This window comes from Homalodisca vitripennis, chromosome 3, assembly GCF_021130785.1.
Source record: "Homalodisca vitripennis isolate AUS2020 chromosome 3, UT_GWSS_2.1, whole genome shotgun sequence".
Taxonomy (NCBI): domain Eukaryota; kingdom Metazoa; phylum Arthropoda; class Insecta; order Hemiptera; family Cicadellidae; genus Homalodisca; species Homalodisca vitripennis.
The window spans coordinates 164,084,942-164,098,923 of record NC_060209.1 but is presented as its reverse complement, the minus strand read 5'-3'; the positions used below and the strand labels follow the sequence as shown (position 1 = coordinate 164,098,923).

At 32.2% G+C, this 13,982-nt stretch overlaps 1 protein-coding gene across 1 annotated transcript; it reads left to right on the top strand.

The window, feature by feature from the left end:
• The first annotated feature begins 6,144 nt into the window (after positions 1–6,144).
• On the top strand, positions 6,145–12,689 carry LOC124357740 (protein transport protein Sec61 subunit gamma). Its single transcript, XM_046809761.1, has 4 exons — positions 6,145–6,300; positions 8,608–8,702; positions 9,808–9,910; positions 12,523–12,689. The coding sequence occupies exons 2-4, from the start codon at positions 8,609–8,611 to the stop codon at positions 12,530–12,532; spliced, it is 207 nt and encodes a 68-aa protein (XP_046665717.1). The 5' UTR covers positions 6,145–6,300; position 8,608; the 3' UTR covers positions 12,533–12,689.
• Positions 12,690–13,982: the final 1,293 nt, after the last annotated feature.

Sequence of the window (13,982 nt, the reverse complement as noted above, 5' to 3'; positions counted from 1 at the left end):
AAAAATTTTACCTCTCCTCAAAGGTATTTATGTGATACTGATTCAACTGAAATTTTATCTTTGATTGGCTTGCTATACACAGCAGGATCACAGAAAGATGGGCACCTTAGCACTTCTGAAATGTGGTCTCCTTATGGATCACAGTTTTATAAGTGTGTTATGACTGAAAATCGATTTAGGTTTTTACTGATATGCTTAAGATTCGACAACAAAGACGTGCGAAATACAAAAGACAATTTTGCCCCCATTAGAGAGCTTTGGATGAACTTCATTGATAAATGCAAATCAGTTTATGAGCCCCATGCTTATGTTACTATTGATGAGCAATTGCTGGCATTTCGTGGCCGATGTCCATTTAAGGTTTATATCGCTAAGAAACCAGATAATTATGGAATTAAAATAGTGACTTTGTGTGATGCACGCACTTACTACATGATTGATGCAATTCCGTACATTGGTAAAGACCCAGGTAAAACTTCAGCTGATTATTATGTAAACAATCTGACAAAAACAATACATGGTACGGGTCGCAACATAACATGTGATAACTGGTTTATGTCTGTGCCTCTTGTTGAGCAAATGGCCAAAGATCACAACTTAACACTTGTAGGAACTGTAAGGCGCAACAAAAGAGAAATTCCTACCTCATTTTTGGCAGGACAAACAAAAGCCTGTCAACACAACACAATTTGGATTTTCTGGTCAAGTGATGCTTACATCATTTACTCCTAAAAAGAACAAATGCGTTTTGATTCTGTCAACTATGCATAACCAACCTGATGTAAACAAAGACTCCCAAAAGGCCTGAAGTCATAGAGTTTTACAACTCGACTAAAGGAGTTACATAAGGAGATACATTTGATAAAATGGTACACGCATACAGTGTATCAAGAGGTACTAGACGATGGCCCCTCCGCATGTTCTATGGTATGTTGGACCAAGCAGGCGTTAATGCAATGGTCCTGTTCAAAAAAACTGTACCATTAGAGAATATGAAGCGAAGGCAATTTTTAAAGGAGCTGGGACTGCAGTTGGCAAGACCTCACATGGAAAGAAGACTGGAAACAAATCTTCCAAAGGAGCTGAAGGCTACCATCAAGGCAATTCTACACATAGAGGATCCTCAGCTACCCCTCAACCCACCGGCAAAGCTAGCTAAACAAGCTAGATGTCACTTGTGTCCACGTTGTAAGGACAAAAAAGTGAAAACTGTGTGTTCAAAATGCAGGAAACCAACTTGTGGTGACCATCGCAAAGAAGTCTGTGATGAATGTTTTTAAGACAAAAGGTAAATTTATTACAAATTAATATGTTGCCTTAGCTACAATAATATAAGTTATAATTTTATATTTCATTTGTATTATATTTTTTTTAGTCAAAACATTAATTTATACTAGTGTGGTCTATAAACACTCGTATTGTTTTTTATTATTCATGATTTTAACTATATTATATGAACATAATTATACATTTACAAAGTATTTTAACTACTCAAAAATGCTATTTTTTCACTAACATGTATCTTATCATTAAAATATTGTTGAGTAAGCGTATTTTTTCTCATTCTTTTATGTAACTATCATTGTTTTGAATGCATTTTTGAATGTAGAAAACTTGTTCATTAAGTCTTCCTTGAAATACATTTCTTAATACTTTATTAGGAAAAGAAGAAAACAATATAACAGTATTTTGTGTATTTATAATCGGTTTATTAAATAATGAAGTTAGAAGCACTTTTAATGTATATTTAATATGCTTTATTATACTTTTAAGCAAAATGGGGTGACGCGTCACCCCATGTTGCCTTTCAACGTTGTCCATTCAATGTTGCTATCGTAGGGCTAATTTTACTTTTCTAATTTATGCCTATTGCTCGGTGGAAGCTCTACTTATGTAGTTTTGAAATTGTTCTTTATAATACATTTTTGCACCGTTCTATGTAGAAAACCACCTTCCCACAAACGTTACATACGGTGGCATCTACATGGTGCCTGTACTTCACACTTCACACCATAACCAAATGTTAAAACTCATGGGAGATTCTTTTTAGTCACAATCTTTCGGCATATCTATGGTCTTAACCTTTTGTTTATACTCTATGGTCCTAGCACTGGGTGAACCAAAATAATCACAAATGATGTCTCAATCTTATCGTTTATCGAAGTACACTAAATCACAACTGGAGTCTAAAGAGAACTACATAATAAGTACTGTATGCTATTTGAACTATTCATTAAAACACATTTTTTTGTTGCTCGCAGACATATTCAAGGTAACGCCTAGGATAGTCGCTTCTTCCAAATTTAGAATGGGTAATTATACTTATTACTATAACATTAAATTGCAAGTTTCATATATTTTATTGATTATATATTCATTAGGAGTACTAAATTAGCATGAAAACGCCTAACGCCTTTGCAGCGCCTCACCACTGGCTGAGCTGGCTGACGCGCTTGATCATGTGCGCTGGAAGCTAAATAGTTGTAGCTGCTATCCAGACTTATAGATTTGATTACTTGGTACAAGTCACTGCAGTGCTATATGAGTCTCTGCATCGATTGCATAGCTTACTATGAAATAATATATAATGAATATAATATTCTTTATTGCAGGAAACAATTAACAAAAATTGTATTGTAAGCATCATTAAAAATATGAAAGGCCTGAAAGTACTAACTAATAAAATCCAATTTCAAGTAAACAGATAAGCTAGTATCATTTAAAATTGAATTTTGGCACGAGCCACCTGTCATAACTGTAGTCGAGTTTTTTATTATAACAGAAAGGTAGTCAGAAAAAATATTTTAAATTGTTACTGAAGACTCCTAGCGGCCCATTGTAAACTTGTCAACTGATTAAAACGCCCTTGACACCAGAAGTGTTTTAGTCTACATTAAAATTGTTTGGGGTCATTTACACGTCTGATTTCTTCATGGAACTTACTGATCAGCCTTACCCGAACTTGAGACGGCAAGTATTAAAAATCAGAGTTCTGTGCTTTGCAATGCAAAAAGTTTCCTAGCCTCTAGTTCCTTAAGGTGTATGTACATCGCTACCCCGAAGTAAGGCACACCTGAATTAGCAGTATAGTATGATGTCAATACTATATACTGTACTGCTAAGTATAGTATATATTATTGACAAAATTGGCTAGGCAAAGTCAGCAATCCACGTTTCCTGACGACTATTTCACACGACTCTCTTGGTTAATTTGTAAATGATTCTAACAGCTTTCTTTTGATTTCTAAACACTCTATTAGATGTGTATCTAGAGCCACCTTACAATATCAGACCATAAGCTAAATGTGGATGCATTATATTGCCAAAGTAAGATGTCTTCAAAATATGTAAGCAACAGAATGTTGTCAAATTGCGTAAAACATAAATGTTGGAAATGTTAATTGAACATATAAATTGTCGATCCATGTTAGCCCTCTTTCAAGGTGCATCCCAAGAAACTTGGTGGATTTTTCATCCACCATCACAATTGGTCGGATTTCGTTATTATGCTGCCAAAAAACAGAAATTGATCATTTTGGTCCTTAAACAATTTGTTTTTCAAATTTATTTTTGAAAAATGTTAAATGCATGCAATTTAGTTCTTCAAAGGCTTTTGTTTCAAGGTCTGGTTTAGATTTTGATCTCATGCAGAGGGTCATATCGTTAGAATACTGAATCTCTTTTCATTATGGATTGATGAACTCAATCTGTTGACGAGAAATTTCAATTTAATTTTATTTTATAAAATGTAATAAATATCGAAGCCTTAGGGGAACTCTGCCAACATCTGCAAAGACTACGATGGAGCGCTGAATTCACGTGTGTTGCTATTGACCTTTTATTAGTTTCATTTCATTTGTATAAATATCTTTCATTTAAAAAGTTAGTATATTGTGTAAATAGTATTTATAGCTTTGATTTTTCTTGATTTTAACGCCCCAGATCCCTTTTGAACGAGCTGCCACTGGTTTGGAGATAGACACCATGGTTAAGGATTTTATGAAGTACATCAGACTTGGAATCCCCCATTATAAAAGTTTACTGTCATTTGAAATCGGGGATTAAACAAAGGCTCACGGTTATTGAGCTCATTGAAGATGGAAAGAGATGGCTGAGAAATTTACGACAAGCCTACAGCCAGTCGGGGAATGTGATAGTCATTTACATCAATTTGCACTCAGCACACACTTTGAGAACATTTAACAAACATTCCACAGCATCTGTCACAGGGTGGATGGGTGTAATTTTTGCCGATGGGCAAGAGAAAGAAAGAGAGGGAGCGTGACTAAATTGCCGGTTCAAAGATTTTGTATTGAAGTCCACTTTGAGTGCTGCTGCAGATGCTGCAAATGTTTCACCTGCTGTCGTTTCCTGAAATGTAGTGTAACGACAAACGCTCAGCTTAAATGTTTGGACAAGCTGCCAGAGCCTGAATCTTTTATCCAGTAAGTGCATGGATAGCAGGTTCCAATCAGCAGATTGCATCAGCTTCTAAACATCAGCTAGAGGGAGTGTCAACGACGAAGTGTCACGATGTGTGTGTATGTGGGTGGTTTTTCAACGAGGAAGTGTCTTAAGGTAATTACAGAAAGCTATCAGTGGCTTGGAGTTCAGCATGCCTCCACCTACATAAGGGAGAGAGAGAAATGTAATTCTATAAGAGTGAGGGGACTGTGTCATAGCGAGATAGCGTTTAGTACTTTTCACTGCCCTTTACCATAATCCACTTTATGAAGACAAGAGAGTGGATTAAAAGTAACTTATAAATAAGGAGAATTACAGACTTTTCGTTGGCGTCAAGAGAGCAAATAAAAGTCTCAACGCTAAGTTAGCACCTACAAATTGTAAAACAATACGAATAAATCTCCGCAGTAAAACCAATGCAGGACACAAATGTATTACAGCTGTAAAAATAATTTTTAGAGACGTAAGTTCAAGAGAAAAGTCATTGTTAGCGTATAATAGAGCAGCCCTAAGGAAGGCGTGCTGTTTCAGCTCTATATACTCTTTGAATGGAAAAATATGCTGTCAATAACAAGAGTCACAACGCCTTCGCCAGAGCAGACTTTATGTCAATTGTTTGCAGTTTCTTAAATGTGTCCTGCTTCCAGATTTGAGTATTGGAACGATAAAGCTCCTCGTCGGTGCTGATGGAAATTTGCTCTTTGCAAGAAGATATCTGAAGAATATAGTATACAGTCAATTAACTCTCGTTCTAGGAGTTCATAATGGTTGCCTTCAAGAATTCTTCCTGAGTAGACTGTGTGAAACCTGCAATTTAGGAAAGCGTTTCATAAGAAGAATCAGCGCGTATGTCTCGCTAAGGTTTGTGATAAGGCGTTTGTTGCTGCAGTGGGATGTAGAGTTATTTGGGTTTTCGCGCTCTTATTGTTAAGTGTGAAGGTAGTGTTTCACAGTGTTTACACTTGGATGGAATGCTCTGTAATCCTTTTATCGACGATATCACAATTGTAAAAAATTGTACTTGCTCCTTTCTACCGATCATATTAAGATTTTAAAACATTTATATCCTTAATTCTTAAGAAATCTTTAGTAACCGCCCAATAGCATCACCAGTTGGAACGACATTACTATCATAGAGCTTAGCGTGCCTAAATGACTTGTATGAAACATAAGGAAAACACTAGCTTTGGTCATAATATTAGTCACTTTACTTGTAACCATTAATTAAATCAGAGATCTGGTTGATAAATATAGCATTTTTAACTCCATAGGAACATTTATTATATATTATTGTTATTAATGGTTTACTAGTAAAATCAGTACTCTAAGGGGATGTAGAGTATGGGTATCCTTTCACACATTTTATCATTTAAAGCTGTGTTAAGCCATGGCCATTGCCATCATACGTGTAAGAGTGGGTATTCGGAGACTTCTTTTCCAATATTACCATTTTCCTGACAAATTATTTAGGAAAATCTATATCTAATTTCAAACTTAAAAAGTTAGATGGAACCAATACACTAATACTCATTCACGCACACAAATTTGGAATAATAGGTATGTATACACATATACTTACTACATATAGAGTAAGAAAACTTAGATGTTGGTTGTTGTCTCAAGTCTGTGACATTTACGATTCCACATGTTACACGTCATCAACGACACACCAGCTGAATTACAATTTGGAGTAGAGTTGGACTGTTTTCAGGAACTTCCTTTTATTTTCTATTTGACTTTTGACGTGTCTGGTGCATTGAGTTTGTACTGTTGGTTTGAGCGTACTATTCGTAGTCTAGGATCTGTTGAGTGGAAAGCACTATTTTAAGTTATAAAGTAAGTAAATAAACAGTAATAATATAGTTGTATAATATATTTGTTGTAATAACTTACTTCATTTCTTAGTTATTCATGTGACAGCCTTAATATAACAAAAACAAATATGGGCCACCTAATATTTCCAGAGTGAAACTAGCCTATAATATTACAACTGTAGGTCTTTAATACACTTCTTATTACTATACAGACTTGTTGATTTTGTTCTTGTCATAATAACATATGGTGATAATTAATTAGGTAGGCTTATCTCTTCTACACATACAATAACTATGGTGGGAAGTGTCAAATTCAGTAAGAATTTTGAGTTATGGACCATGATGAATAAGTAACTAAGAAATAGGCTAAGCCTACTAGTTAAATTACAGGTTGGAAAGGTCTAAAAGTTAAAAATACATTCCCCCTTAGAAGGATAAACCCCCTCTTGGGTGAGGTGGTAATTCCTCTGGTTGGGGTGGATAGCTCACAAGTAATGTTTAGCTCTCGGATAGGATGGTTAGCTCTCTGGTAGGGCGTTTGGCTCTCAAGTAAAGCAATAGACGCTCATGTACAATCGTAGGCCCTCAGGTAGGATGATAGACCCTCGGTTAGACAAGATTGTGGCCACAGAATAATAAGCAGTCACCACCACAATACAACTATCGATAGGCTGTTAAAAAAATTATTTAAACTACAGAAACCAAAGTTTCGAACTAAATCATGTTATAGGTATTTCAAATGAGGGTAAAGTACAATTTGATAAATTAGGTATTGCAGATCATCTCTGAATATTTATACAAAACAGAGCTACGGTTTTCTGAAGACAATGCGTTCAACCAGCCATTTCTTGAAAACGATTAAACATTGTTGCTAAGGAGAACACAAAGATAGTTCTTGGAATTTCCTATTTTTGTTCTAAATGTTATTTTGTTATAATTTATTTTCTATTCCAAATGTTTTTTATGTTGTTATAATTTCTTAATTATTTATGAGGTTTCCTATCTTTAGTTCTAATTGTTTATTTGATCGTTATGGTGAATTTATTATTTATAAAGATTGTCACTGTATATAATAAATTCATTATTTTAATATTTTCAAACATTTGATTGTTATTGAGGACTATACTTAACTTGATATCGATTGATAGTCTAGTATTCAATATATGAATATTATGCATTGATGATTAAATACTAATTTATATATTTATTACTTAGCCTATTTTAATATTTTCAAACATATGATTGTTATTGAGGACTATACTTAATTTGATATTGATTGATAGTCTAGTATTCAATATATGAATATTATGCACCGATGATTAAATACTAATTTATATAGAAAACCGTTTTAGTTACTTATATAGGTAATTCAAATTATAGTATAATTCAGCTGTTTTATATCTAAATAAGTGATTTAATTTAACTATGAATAAAAAACTATCGAGGCTAGGCTACGTTTAGTTATTAAATGTTTCAAACAAAGCTTAACATTTTGTTACTTTTTACTATTTTGAAGGGTAAACATGCCTGACAGCTTGTGACACAAACAACACATTCACAACGCCATTGAACTTGTAGTGGCCATTATTCAAATACCATACAATTGATTTTGTTTAAATTAATTTGGAACAGTATTGCTACTCAAAAAATATAAAAAAGCGGACAATAAATAAATCTAAAGAACTATAATTAAAATGTTTGGTACTTTGCTATTATCCTATTTTTACTTAGGTCACTATTTTAAGATAAGTCTTCCTCATCAGAGTCTAAAATAAACTAGTATAGTATTAAAAATAACAGCCATAACTTATTTTGAAATTTACAAATCATTACCGACAAACGGTTATTGTATATTGTATTCCACCCCTCCAAAAGCAGAGATGGCGGCTAGAATCGAGTTGAATGCATTGTTACCAGTCGTCGCTACTCCCGATCACCTGATGTATTTAAGGTGACAAGTGGTGGTGCCTCATTACGTCTTGTTGTATATCCATTTAATACTTTGCGAAATCCATTCTACTTGTTGGGTATTTGCACCAGTTTCTGGATCTACATTTGAAATAATACTTGTGGTTCACCGTGAAATGCGTAAATCCTGCTTTCTCGAATTTCTCATAACTATAACCCATCCAACAGTCAGATATAATTATTGTTTCAGGTTCAATGTGTTTTTTTGTAAACGGTTTGCCTATAACTATACTATTCATTTTCATGAAATTTTTACTGATAAAACTAATAAAAGCTACATTGACAATATCTTTGAATTTATATTTTAATTGTTGGTGTAGCCTATTTGTATATGATTTTGACAGTTTGTTTATTAATATAGGATGGATCAGATCAAGATGAAACTTGAACCAGCTCGTCGATTTGCCAAGGACTCCTTGAGGCTTGTCAAGAGATGTACCAAGCCAGACAGGAAAGGTAATACACTCATGCACCCTATAGCATTTTTTATACTAATGCTTTCTTTCATACTAGCTGTTAATCGTGTCTAAACAAGCAACTTTCAAAACCAAAGTCTTTATAATACTTAGTACAAGCACGTATGATGTTTCTATTGTATGAAATTGTTGAAATATAAGTAGACATACATCAGGTACATATTATTTCAGTGTTCATGTTTAAGCGTGTCCAAGTTTAATTTGATTCTCACACCATGTTTTGCACGTATAGGAGCATTCCTGGTTCAAATTAATTATATTTTCAACATCACAGCTGAGTCTGCTTGTCTACAATGTAGTCAGCTGTCGTTCTCTTGTCAGGATAATGGGTTACTCCTCTCAGTAGTATGGAAAAAACAATAAACTTTCCTGTATTGTCAAATCAAATCAAAATATTTTTTATTCCTCAGTATTACAAGAATAAATTGAATGGTGTCTATAGTCTTATAATAACAATTACAATAAGCCTAAGTTGTAGAACTAAAACCCAATCTTAATCTTCAATTAATACATTATTTTTAAATATAAAGAATATTAAATGAATCACAGATTTTATACACACAGTACATTATATATTTATTTGCATTCAAAGATCATTGAATGAATAATGTGTTTTATATATTAAGTATTGTTTAAGTTTATTTTTGAATTTAGGGAAAGAAATTTTAAATTTAATATTGTTTTGGTTATTGGATTGAGAATAGTGCCTTAGCAACACATGTTATACTATCCTACTACCTTTGAGGTGTAATTTAATGTATTGTAAATGTTTAACATTGTTCCAACATTATCTCAGATCAGTGAAAGTTCTTAGTTGCAAAATTGTTCTAGTTATGTAGTAAATAAATACATTCAGTTGACTCAACTAATAGCATGTTACTATGATGACTGAAAGGTTGCCAGTTCAGCTTCTGTTAATGCCCAGTTAATTCTCTTACCAGAAAATCTTGGAAGACTAAAAGGTGTTGGTATAGGTGGAATGAAAGTATCTTTAGAAAACAACCAGGATAAAGATGTAGGACGCATTATAATGTTATTAATTACTTGGCACATGTGTTATAGTCACAAATTTGTTTCTGTTCCAGAATTCCAGAAGATTGCTGTTGCTACTGCCATTGGATTTTGCATCATGGGTTTTATTGGATTTTTTGTGAAACTGATACACATCCCTATCAATAACATAATTGTGTAAGTAGTTATACAAGTACTCTTTTTTGTAATAAAATATTTGCCACTCTAATAGTCATGCTGTATGTAAAATATTAAAGCAAATGTATAAATACAATTAAACAAATTGATTAATACTCAACAATTATCAAATTTTTCAGAATTAATGTATTTTTAAACTTGATTAAAGAATTGATTTTGGAAAAAATGTTGTATAGATTTTAATATCAATTTAAAATACATTATTGTGCAGTTGAATGTACACAAATTATTAAAAAGTCATATGCAGAAGATAAATGGTATGTATGCTTCCTCTACATCATAGTGGTAGTGGGCTGGAATGTCAACAAGTTGTAGTTTATAAAATTTGTATTATATTTGTTTATTGACAGCAGATTTTTTTCCAAAATCAATTCTTTAATCAATTTTAAAAATACATAAATTCTGAAAAAATTGTTAACTGTTGAGTAGTAAACAATTAATTTAATTGTATTTATATATTTCCTCTAATTTTTTTTTATATACAGTATGACTATTTGAGTATATAATTTGTTTTTTTTTTAATACTTCCATGTTAGTGTAGATTTGTTATTTTATACCTTATATTCAGTGATTTAATTTTTTAAATATTCATATAAATTTAAAAGATGGTTTAAGTATCATATTAAGTAGCCTGATTAATAAATGTTAAACATTTTAATAAGTTAATTTTTTAAATTTAAAGTGCAAGCTTACTAGTACAACTTTGAGCAAAAACACAAACATTCGACACAAGTTCATTTTTAATTTGTATGCTCAATATATTTTTGAAGGACTATGCAAATCTTTACATGGAAAAGCTGAATCATTTAAAAAGTAATAACAGTAAAACTAAATGATTTTATGAATAATTAAAAGTTACTCTTATTTGCTTATATATAGCCTAGATGTAGCAGAGTATTAAGTAGTCAAAATATATTTTCAAAACAAATAACTAAAAATAGATGACTTAAATAATAGTTACCGGCGGAGGTTTGCTCATTGCTATCTGAACTGCTATACTTCAAGTTAGATTCTTCCTTCTCCAATATGAAAAGTTAACTTTTAAAATTAGTTTTTCGTATGAAAGCAATAATCTCAACAGTGTCACGTATATACCTCCTCAGAAGTGTGCAATCAAGTACGAACTTAAGTGACATAGAAATTCTCTCTGATCGTTACCATTATTATATGACACAGTTTTAATAGACAATTTCAACCTTCCTAACAATTTTAAAAATTGTGTATGGTACAATTTTTATTATTGTTTTGTACATTTATTATTTCATTGTTGACATTCAATATCTACATTTATTATGAGGCCAATAAATTGTACTTTGCTATTACTATTAATTGCTTGTAACTGTCTAAAATGGCATGTGCCGTAAACAATAAATATTTAAATTATTTTAATTTTACAGAGTTATTTTAATTAAGGTTATTATTATAAGGTTATTTTTTATAAGGTTTGTAAAAACAGGGTAAGAATTGAAGAAAAATATACAGATACTTTTAAAACAGAGAGAGGAGTAAGGCAGGGAAGCATATTGTCACCTTTCCTTTTCAATATTATAATGGATGAAATTATTCTAGAAGTACAAGGAAACAGAGGAGCAGAAGAACTTAAGACAATAGCATATGCGGATGACATAATGATATGGGAAAATAGGGAAGAAGAGTTAGAACGAGAGTTAAACAAATGGGCAAAAGTGGCGAAGAAATATGGTTTAGAGATGAACATACAAAAATGTAAAGTAATGAAAGTAGAGAGAAGGGATGGAAATAACAAAGACGTGTTAGTTGAAGGAAAAAGACTTGAAAAGGTGAAGGAATTCTGTTATTTAGGAAGTATCATAACAGATAGGGGCACAATAAGAGAAGAGATAGGAAACAGAATATGGAAGAGTGGAAAGTTTTTCAATATGGTAAAGAAGATTGTGTGGAGTTGGAACATTGGGAAAGAATCAAAAGTATTGATGTATAAATCTTATTTCCAACCAATTTTATTATATGGAGCAGAGACGTGGACGTGGACTAAAAATGATTTAAGCAGATTGCAAGCTGCAGAAATGAGATTTTTAAGAGGGATAGAGAAGACTACAAGAAGAGATAGAATAAGGAACGAAATAACTAGAGAAAGATTGAAGGTAGTTTCACTGCAAGAGACAATGGAAGGAAGAAGAATACAGTGGATGGGGCATGTGAAGAGGATGGGAGATAATAGAATGCCTAGAATAGCACTGGAGAAGGAGGAAGGAGGAAGAAGACCAAGAGGAAGACCGAGAGGAAGATGGGAGGACCAAGTGTGGAAAGACATAGAGAGAAGGGGACTACAGAAAATACAGGTGGATGAAGAGGAGACCTGGAACGATAGACTAAAGTGGAGGAGGCTGTGTACGACGACCCGTGAGAACGGAAACGTCTGACGATGATGATGATGATGATTTTAAAAGAAATTTTATTTCAACTTTTAAGGTTGTTTTACAAAATTTGATGAACTGTAATACAAGATAAATCATACAATAAGATACAATAAAATATGTCTTTATTCCAATATTTACTAACCATTACTATTCTGAGTTACATCCAAAATACTGTGTTGTTTTTTGTTACAGAGGCTCGTAAGTGCTCAAAGACCACAACTGACGATGTCAACGACTGTTCTTGTCTCATACTGAGATACTTTAATTATAAATTATCGCTTTGTTGTCAGTTAAACTTATTTATTTTATACACATTTGAGTTTGTAAAACAATAAATTCTATATTGGTGGTTTATAAGATTTGTGTATATTTATACCTATTGCTTGATCACTTGTAGAATTAACTATCAACATTTATTATTTAGCGTGAACTCAGGATCATTTAAAATTCTTTAACTTCTTTACAAAATAGAATTAACAATATTATATTCAGTATTAACCTGTTTGTTTTAAATTGTGTATCTGCGTAGTGAAAACTACCTCATTTTGGTAATATTGATGGTTATCCGCCTATTGAACATGTTCTCATTCGTGTATTTTTTGTGTGTAAAATATGTTCTCGACATGACTTGATGACATGGTGTGAAAACGTCTCCACATGATTGAAGAACGTCTTGTTATTCTTTTACCTCGTATGAAAAGAATCAGAGCAAAAATGATAGTTTTGATGAAAAAAATCATAATTTCTCTCCAGTACAAGATATTTATATGATTTATTTGTTTTGAATGATATTATTAGTAAATATACCTACTTTGGTAAATAATCTTTAATACTAATAATAAAATAATTTGGGACTGTTTCAATGAATGTAGTAATACACATACATTTACGTCACATTATGAAAATGCATAACTGAAAACAAGTACACCTGCAATGGATGGTTTTACACATATATTTACGTTGCAACATAAAAATATATAATTGTAAACAAAATATGTAATGTATTTTAACTAAGTAAAACAAAATTAATCAGTTTTATAAGGATTTGTCATGAAGAAAGTAACTACATTGTAAACAGTTAGTCCACTTTGAAGCAATACCTAAAATATATATTTGAAAAAGTTTATTTTGAAGAATCAAACAGTTACAAACTGACAGTTGACAAAAGTTTTGATAGACTTTAACGCTCTGTGATGTCAGCAATTTACCACAGGTTCAATGTTGTATTATTTGTGAAAATACTCACATTTTCACTAGGTACTTTTCATTGTATAAATAAATATTTTGTTAATAGCAAAAAGCTAAAAAAATATAAAAAATAAATATGTCCTTTGAATAACAAACCTCTCCTGAACATGTTAATTTGTTATAGTATGTTTTAATGCTGGTTGCCTAATGGTAAAAGGTGTCGGACTTTGGGTCTAAGTTAGATAGTGCAAGATCAAAGCATGTCTGACCGTTGCACTGTTTAACAGTACAATCAAACATGTACTGTAAAGACTGTCCTCTTTGTTTGGTAAAATCCTCACATAGGCTTGTGAACGGCCGCATGATTGTAACTAAATGGATTAGAAGTTGATATTGAGAAGCTTTGCTGATGAAGTTGAGCATATTAAGACTTGTTATATGAGGTACAAGGAATAAATATAAAC